The 9385-nt window shown below is 34.5% G+C and overlaps 1 protein-coding gene across 1 annotated transcript; it reads left to right on the forward strand.

Annotated features, from left to right (window-relative positions):
- Positions 1-5984: 5984 nt before the first annotated feature.
- Positions 5985-9381, forward strand: LOC143558614 (DNA mismatch repair protein MLH1-like; the record flags this gene model as incomplete). The annotated part of the gene is made up of 11 exons (XM_077047422.1): positions 5985-6481; positions 7225-7397; positions 7468-7540; positions 7750-7884; positions 8013-8223; positions 8306-8454; positions 8583-8684; positions 8804-8873; positions 8951-9080; positions 9174-9268; positions 9347-9381. Coding segments are annotated over exons 1-11 (1452 nt in total), but the record flags the coding sequence as incomplete, so codon positions are not given.
- Between the last annotated feature and the right edge of the window lie 4 nt (positions 9382-9385).

Raw genomic sequence — 9385 nt, forward strand, 5'->3', positions numbered from 1 at the left:
GTCAAAGTAATTGATTAATTATTTATCATATATTTTAAACGCGAGCACTACTGAAAATTCTAAGATTGTTAAAAGGTTATATTAAAACATCTTCTTTGTAATAAACAAATAAAATAAAAACACAATGATTTGAATATAAGAGAATAGTTTTTCTTTTCAAAGTTTGTATATTACTCCTTCCAAATCCTGAGTAGATTTTGTTTACCTTGGATTTAACAAAGTATATGTTACTTTCCATCATTTTTTACTTTTAAAAGGGAAAAATTTAATTTCATTTTAATTTTAAACAAAACAACGTTGTTTGTTTAAAATACAAATCTTGTATCAAATCATGAGCATTTGAGTACGGTTTTATTTAAATATATATAAGTTTTTAGTAACATATTAGGACAAGACCTTTTTTCCTTTAATTGGTGATAGCACATTTATCCACCGATGACTCGAAATGAGGTTGACCCATCTGACCTATGTGACCCGATAAGATGCCGATCCATGACCCGTAAACAAACCGATTACATTTACCCTAACATTATAACATTAAAAAAATTTGGAAAACAAGTTATTTGACACTTTTTGTCCAAAAAATAAAAAATAACCAAATAATGCTTCAACTAATGTTTTGTAATTTTATTTGTCAAAAAGTCAATAAACCTGGACTTTGTCACTACCAAGAGAAACACCATTTTTTTTGTTACACTTACAGTAAATTTGTTTTTCCCTTAAACAGGTGATTGTAGGTCAATCATTTGTACATAGATGTAATGCAACTGTTCAATTTGGTTCAAAAGATAAACTGTTTTTCCCGGCCACCATAAACGGCTTGCATAAATTCTTCCAAAAAATTGCAGTAAATATTTTCGGTACCAATAATGTTAAATAAATGTTACCATTAATGGAAGCAGATGATTTCAATTTTTAGTTGTTATTTTTTATTTTAAGTAATTTAAAAGAATTATATTACAAATATGTAGCATGAATACTTTGGCATAAATGTATAATAATCAATTAGTTATCAATTAACAAAATGATCTAGGCCAACTTTCTTTTTTGTGGCCCAAAATTTTTGAATCGAAAAACCAATCTCGAATGGTTTTCAAAAATTCAAAAACCGAAGTATCGATATTTTGTTCGATTTTAGCAAAAAAATGAATAAAAGTAAATCATGCACATTCTTAATTCTTGGTATTTAGTTTGTATTGTCTTAACTACCAATTCATAATATACATCTGTTATAGGTATTTGAAACATTTGAGCTTTGAAGTTAAATATGTGCGAACAATGCTCCGCAACATGTAGATGACAAGGTAACATGCTCAAAGTTAATAATATCAATCATCGAAACAAAAAGAACAATGTTGCACAAAATGCTATGAATATGCAATATGTTTTAGGTAGACTTGCTTCATTTTTAACTTCTAATAATATGATTGTAAGCTATTCGCATGCAGATTATTAAACAAGCTAACGAGCAACCACAAGATTCACCTTTAAACAAGCTAACGAACAACCACGAGTTTCTGATCATATGGATCAAACAAAGGATATGATACAAAAAGTGCCATGTTTTTAGTATTTAAAAAATGGATAATAGGATAATACGTAATTCATACTTATTTTCTATTTGCCCTTAATGGAGGGTTTACGATTTTTAACTCTCAACTTCGTATGTATTTAAATTCATGCCTTAAAGTCATATTAAATTAAATAACTCATCATACTCAAATTCCAAACTCATGTTTTAGGGCTTTCGATCAGAATGATAATACAGGTCTATTGTTGTAAAACTTAGTTTGAAAGGGTCCTCCAAAATGACGATACAGTGCTTTAATTCGGGTGTTTAAACTTTCAATTAACAAAAATCAAGTCGTTTTGGATCACCTTTTCGAGATCAATTTTACATCAATTGACTCGTATCTTCCTTCCGATCAAAAGCTCTAAAAAATAATTTTGAAATTCGGGAAAACGTATAACGTCGTTAAGTCATTTTTAACGGAGGACCATTGGGGGCCAACTTTTTAAAATTTGGGACCGTAAGTAGTGATAAAATAAATAAGGGTTATTATTGACCAATACCAGTCAATAAGGATTATTAAAATCCAATAAATCTAAATTAAACCATGAAAAGTTTGAATGATATATAACAATGATGAAGAGAGCACAAATTAAAACAATGAAACTTTGGTAAGGCAAATGTAAACATCTAGAAAATTTTGTGACAAAAATAAATAAATAAAACAAATGTTACATTGGCATTTAGTTGTGCTTTTATATATATAAATAAAATCACCACCTTCATGAAAACAATTTAAACTTTTTGAAATGATACAATTTAACCCAAATTCATTTTGTTAAAATGTGTTTAACCAGTCAAGCAATCTAACTCAACCTAAATGTTTTACCAGGCTTAGTTTAAACCCATCATGCAACCATCCAAATTATTAACATAACATAATAAAAGTATGGAAACTCGGAATTTAATAATCTTAAATTAATACAGTTGGTCAATATTAATCCCAAATTTGAAAATAGTTGCCACTTGTCTCAACGTTCACACTATTTGTTTTCACCGGATCCCCGTTTTGTGGTAAGGTTTACATCAATCGACTCGTATTCTTATGCCGATCAAAAATCCTAAAATATCAGTTTGAAATTTAAAAAAAAACTTAGCCACTTATTTGCATTTGAAGCATCACAATACAACATTTAGATTCATAATAAGGTTTTAATTGATGAGATTAAATCAACGCATTGGTACGTAAGAATGAGTGGTATTCTTATCTGATTGATGCAAACAACTTATTATAGCCCTCGATCAATAATTTGCTTTCCCATCCAACCACTAACCATGACCACCAATATATTTGCACACTTGGATGACCTGCTATGTCATTCGTTTCTACAAATCAATGAGTTGCTTCTATAGAACCCACAGTCATGGCATACAAACGTCTACCAACAAATGAATCTCATGGCCTTTATAACACTATAAGAAACCCTTTGGGATTATAGAATGACCCTTTAAATGACACAGAGTTTCGCACATACTTCGAGACGGAATGTAGGGTTTCTTGAGTGGCACGCACTTCGAGGAAAACACCGGGTATTTGGCACGGATTACGATATGTTATTTGTCGGGTCGGTGGCGCGCAAAACGATGTTTGGCATGCAAACCGAGGTAGAGAGAGAGTGAAATTCTAGAGAGAGTATGGGTGGTGTGTGTGAAATGAGCCAATTCCCTCCCTATTTATAGCCATTTTTGTGTCCCATCGCGGTACGCGATGGGCACCTTTTTCAACACCGTCGCGTACCGCGATGGGTACCATTCTGACACGTGTCGCCACGTGGTATGACAGGTTCTGCCACGTGTCCCGGCCTGCTGTCACGTGTCACCAGAGTGTGACACGTGTCCATGAGTCATCACGGCCCATCGCGGTACGCGATGGCCGTCTTCTTGGACTCATCGCGTAGCGCGATGGGTCCCTGGATATTATTTTTCAGTTTTAGTCCCTCGTCTTTGATAGCTTGTCATTTCTAGTCTTATTCTCATTGTCTAAAAATACTAAGGCGGCTCGCGACTATGCGAGCGTGCGAAGTGCAAAGTGCGCCATCAAAGCGCTACACTGCGCCCAACGCCCTTCGCCATCGCCATCGTCCTCGTCCTCGCCTGAGCGCGAGCGCGTGCGCGTCGGGTGCTACGCACCCTCCGCTAGGACCACTTGGTGCATGATATTCATAAAAGAATATTACTATGGAAAATCTATTCCTTATAAAAGAGCTTCCATTTCTTTACCACTTTCCATGTGACATGGATTCCATTTCCTTATTTATACCTTGGTGGAATACTTCCACTTTCTTACATCTTCCAATGTGGGATGTAATTTCTTTCATGTAAGTAAACTTAACTTAGGAAATATTTTTATTTCCTTATTTTTCTTATATTTCCTTATTTGATATTTTCCCATGACTTGTCTTTAATATTATTTTTGATCCCTTAACTTTCCTAAGTTGTCAAATTTGGATCAAAATTTTGGGGATGTTACAAATGCCCTTCAACACAGATAGGGAACATGTAAGAATGACTTATGTGGGAAACGAAACTCCATGTCAACATGCGTTGCACTTCGTCGATTAAGAGGCTTGGTCTGTGTTTATGAATGTTGTTATTAACTTTCTGACGAGAATGAAACAAGTTAAAGAGATGGTCTTCCCTCATGTTCCATCAAAATCAACTTTTATGGCCCATTTGGGAAACATTGACAACTCCATTCAGATACTCTGGGAAGGCACAAAATATCATACAACCTATGGTCCGTACTCCGAGATAAGTGGACCCCCATTTTCACAACCCCCGCAATCACATCTATATCCTTGCACTCGTGGATCCCCATTACCCATTACGTTACAAACAGAAACTGTTTGCTATGGTTGGCATAACAAAACTATATGAGATTGCGATCGTCAACAAACTGTTAGGAAGACCTACTACATTAATTGGTTTACGGCCGAAAAGGGGACAATCTTCACTGAGACCCTTGTCTTTCCCACTATAGAAGTTTGTTAATGTCATATCGTTTTCTTAATTCTCATCACATTCCTACTTGTCAGTTTGTGATGCCCCAAATAAAAAGTTTTGTTTCTAGAACTTAAGTACCCGGTAATTCATAACACCATTGATCCAACATATATGCATGTGCACAATAAAATCACGTATGTCCACCACTTTACCCCTTTTACCATTCGTTGACGACAACTTAGTGGTCTTAATTTGACATTTATTTATCTGCCGATTAAATTTCAACTCTAACTACTCACCAATTAACACACATTTAATCCTTTATGTTGATTAAAATTCACAAAACCAATAAAAACCTACTTTATTAGCAAATATTTCACAAAACACGATGTATCCAATGCGTATGGATATGTTAAAATTTTTGTGCGCAACCCCTCCCAAAAAAATCCACCATTCACAAGTGGCAGCTCACTCGCACGGATAGCCCATTACACACAACACCAAACACTGCAAACCAATACGAGAAGATAATTTGCGTGAACCCGCAACAACGCACGGGCACTTTTGCTAGTTTAATTAAAAGCTTAAAACTAATATAATTGCCTTTGACATGCACTTGTAACAAATGTGTTATAGATTTTAGACAAGAAATGAGTGGTATAGTGTTTGCATGAAAGAACGAATAATGAATCCCCCTATTGTATCACCGCCTAGGGCTTGTGAAACCAATATGGCAATATCACACAACAACCATCAACACATATCTAAAGAAATTAAGCCAACTAAATAACATTTGCATGATATAAGGCAACAGGCTTGTACCTTAAGAGTATCAAATTGTCTACTAAATATGTTTCTTCTACATTTTGGTGTCATGATGAATATAAGCATAGGTTCAAAAGTAGAGTTAAAAGGTATCCGACTTAGTCATGAACAAATTACGTAATATAATACTTATCCAATTCAAACACAAGCCAATTTTCTTTAGAAAGAAAATAGCAAGTATAACCGCCAAAATTTTTTACTCTTTATCTTTTTGAAAACGACGAATATTTTATCAGAACACAAACACAAAATCTAGCAAGGAGTAAGAAAGCATACAAAATTGATAAGTAAAAAATTGAACATGCATCATGAGTTATAATCGATAGAATGGGATATTGCTCCAATCCATATCCATAAGTAAGTGTTCGACTTTATCTCTTCAATTGTTTTTTTTACACGTCAAACCTTTCGTTGTTAAATACCTTATCATCCAGAGTAAGGTGTTTAATCAATCCGAAAGAAACGATAATCCTGGGCAATCCATTGTGATTCAATAAGTTTTTATCAATATTTTTTTATTGCCTTTCTTCAAAAGAGGTAAAATTCGGATCGAAAAAAATATTTCTAGTAAAAAAAAAGAGCGATGACATTCTGATTATTCAGGATCTGAATCGAGTGATACTACAATCACACTTGAAATTGATTACCGAAATTAATTGATTCGCACTTGTCAATATTAATGACGACGTTCAAATACCACGTGGCTCGAAGCTCGATAGGAAAAAAAAACCTCACTCGAAATACTGTTTACTAAGCGAGCCAGCTCGACATAGATCATTTCTAAACCAAAGCCTACTCGAGTGACGAGTACTCGATTCAGCACGTTTACAAACCAATTTTACCGCCAAATTGGAGCCACCGGCAATGGAATTCGAAACAACCGAACCACCACCACCAACACCACACGCTATGGACACAGACACAGTCCATCCTCCACCACCACAAGAACCACCGAGGATCCACCGTCTTGACGAATCTGTCGTCAACCGAATTGCCGCCGGCGAGGTGATCCAACGGCCGGTGTCCGCCGTCAAGGAGCTAATTGAAAACAGCCTCGATGCCGGCTCCACGTCGATTAATGTGTCTGTTAAAGATGGAGGACTCAAACTCATCCAAGTCTCCGATGATGGCCACGGAATTAGAGTAAAACCCTAACCCTAGTTCATGATCGTATTAATTTTTCACAAATCTATTAATTATAAGTTGTGCAACTTGTTTATTATTATGTGTAAAATTAGTTCAGTTTTTGTGCCGAGCTTAAACGAACCCAAGCTCGAGCCTAAAACTAAGCTCGTTTAATAAATGAGCCCGAGCTTCATTAGACGAGCTCGAGCCGGCTTGCGAGCCTAAACGAGTCTGCCATTAACATAATATTTATAACATATATTTATATATATATATATATTTAATAATTATTAATTAATCTATTTATTATTATGAAAAAGTAACTAAATAATATATATCATGTTATATATAAAATTATAACTGAAAAAATAAATATATTAAAATAAATATAAATTTATAATATATAATTGAGAAGTAGTTAACAAACCGAGCTCGAGCTCCAAAAACTACTCACGAGCCAAGCTCGAGCTTTAGAAATAGAGATCGAACGAGCCGAACAAGAGCTCGAGCTATATGTAAGTTAAATAAGCCAAGATTGGGCTCAGCTTGTTTGCACCCCTAAATTTGGGTTTTTTTTTTTTTTTTTAATTAATGTAGAGGTGAATTTTCTCTAACATTGCATTTTATTTTGAAATCCGGAAATTGGGTTTTGTTTCGTTTTTGTTTGTGTTTTTTTTAGTGTAGAGATGAATTTTCCCTAACTTTTTCCGAATTTCGGAAATTGTTTTTTTTTTTAATGTAGAGGTGAATTTTTGTTACAGTATGAGGATTTACCGATACTATGCGAGAGGCATACGACATCAAAGCTGTCTGCATTTGAGGATTTGCAATCAATTAAGTCTATGGGGTTTAGAGGAGAAGCCCTAGCAAGTATGACTTATGTTGCTCATGTTACTGTTACTACAATCACCAGTGGTCAGTTGCATGGTTATAGGTATGCTGGTTGTATTACTACTTATTGATTGCGATTGATTTTGATTTTAGTTTTGGATTTTGTGTGTTAGGGTTTCTTACAGAGATGGTGTGATGGAGCATGAACCTAGGGCTTGTGCTGCTGTGAAAGGGACTCAAATAATGGTATGTTAAGACGGTCTTTACTTTGTGGTTGTTGTAGAATTAATGGCATGAGATTAGCAAGATTCTGAAAAAGTGATTGCTGTTCTTAAATTATAGAAATTTAAAGTTGTAGTAAATGGGACATGGATTTCAGTTTGTTCTGTAATTAGTGAGATTCTGAAAATGTAAAAAGATTCTCTTTTGATTGATGACACCTGTGTTTCGACCAGATTGAGAATTTGTTCTATAACATGATTGCCCGAAGGAAATCTCTTCAGAGCTCTGCCGATGATTATCCGAAAATTGTTGACCTGTTAAGTCGGTTTGCGATTCATCACAAAAACGTGAGCTTCTCCTGCAAAAAGGTGAGTAGCTTAAGTAACTGTTGTTTCCATTTAATATAAAGATATTATTTCTACCTTAATTATACTTTGAAATAATTGTACTTACTTGTTTTAATACATTCGACGTGTCTATCATTTCATCTGTTTAGCATGGTTCATCTAAAGCGGATGTTCACTCAGTTGCAATGTCATCAAGGCTTGATGCGATCAGATCTGTTTATGGGGCCTCGGTTGCTCGCAATGTGATAGAAATTGAAGCTTCAGATTCTAATTCGTCTAGTTCAGTTTTTGAAATGAGTGGTTATATATCTGACTCAAATTACTCTGCAAAGAAGACTACCATGGTTCTCTTTATCAATGGTATACATTCAAATTTACGTGTTATTAAACTTTGACCTCTGCTAGTTTATTGACTTTTATGCATAAATTTCTATTTTTGCAGAAAGGTTAGTTGAGTGTACTGCTTTGAAGAGGGCAATTGAAATTGTGTATGGTGTTACTCTGCCCAAAGCATCAAAGCCTTTCATATATATGTCAATTAATTTACCTCCTGAGCATGTTGATGTTAATGTGCATCCCACAAAGAGAGAAGTAATGATGCTTTTGCATGATTTTTATGTTATTTCATTTTGTTTTATCTTTTACTATATATATTTAGGGTTTTTACCAAGTGATGGATAATTATTTTAACTTAACTTCAACTTATGATACTTATGCAGGTGAGCCTTTTGAATCAAGAGGTCATTATTGAGAAAATACAATCAACAATAGAAGTGAAGCTAAGAAACTTCAATGACATGAGCACGTATCAAGAGCAAGTAGTGAGTAGACTTTTCTTTTTTACATTCTCAATATGTATCATTGATAGAAGGTTATGTCCCCAATATGTCAAGTTACTTAATACAATACTAATTGTATCTTTTATTTATGTGATTAACAGGCAGTGGATAGCTCTCCAGCCAATAAAGTAGCTGCAAATAAAGCTTCTCCTATAAGCACATCAACTTCTGGTACGCGTATTGATACTCTTTCTTTTACCGTACATGGATCTCTTAATGATCTTACTTTTTTGTTTAATTTTTCAAAGGGTCTCAAAAAGTATATGCACATAAGATGGTACGTACGGATTTACAGGATCCTTCTGGAAGGTTGCATGCCTACGTGCAAGTAAAGCCTTCTAGGCAACTTGAAAGAAACTGTGGTTTGAATTCATTGAGGTTATAATAATAATTTAATTTATGAATCTATAGAAAAGATATTGCTTTACAAACTAAACAACCATGGGCTCAAATACTGTCATCTGACTGCAGGTCTTCAATCAGGCAAAGGAGAAATCCAAAGGAAACTGCTGATCTTACAAGTCTTCAGGAGCTTATAAATGAAGTTGAACATGGTTGCCATTCTGGTATGCAGACTAAATATTTTTGAAAGTGCATGATTTTGTGCTAGTAAAGGCAGTTTTTTTTCTCCTAATTTTTTGTAGGTCTTTTGGACATTGTGAGGAATTGCACATATGTTGGAA

Source organism: Bidens hawaiensis, unplaced genomic scaffold (assembly GCF_021521415.1).
Source record: "Bidens hawaiensis isolate Kalapana, Puna unplaced genomic scaffold, B.hawaiensis_p1.1 tig00019559_1, whole genome shotgun sequence".
NCBI classification, from domain to species: Eukaryota; Viridiplantae; Streptophyta; class Magnoliopsida; order Asterales; family Asteraceae; genus Bidens; species Bidens hawaiensis.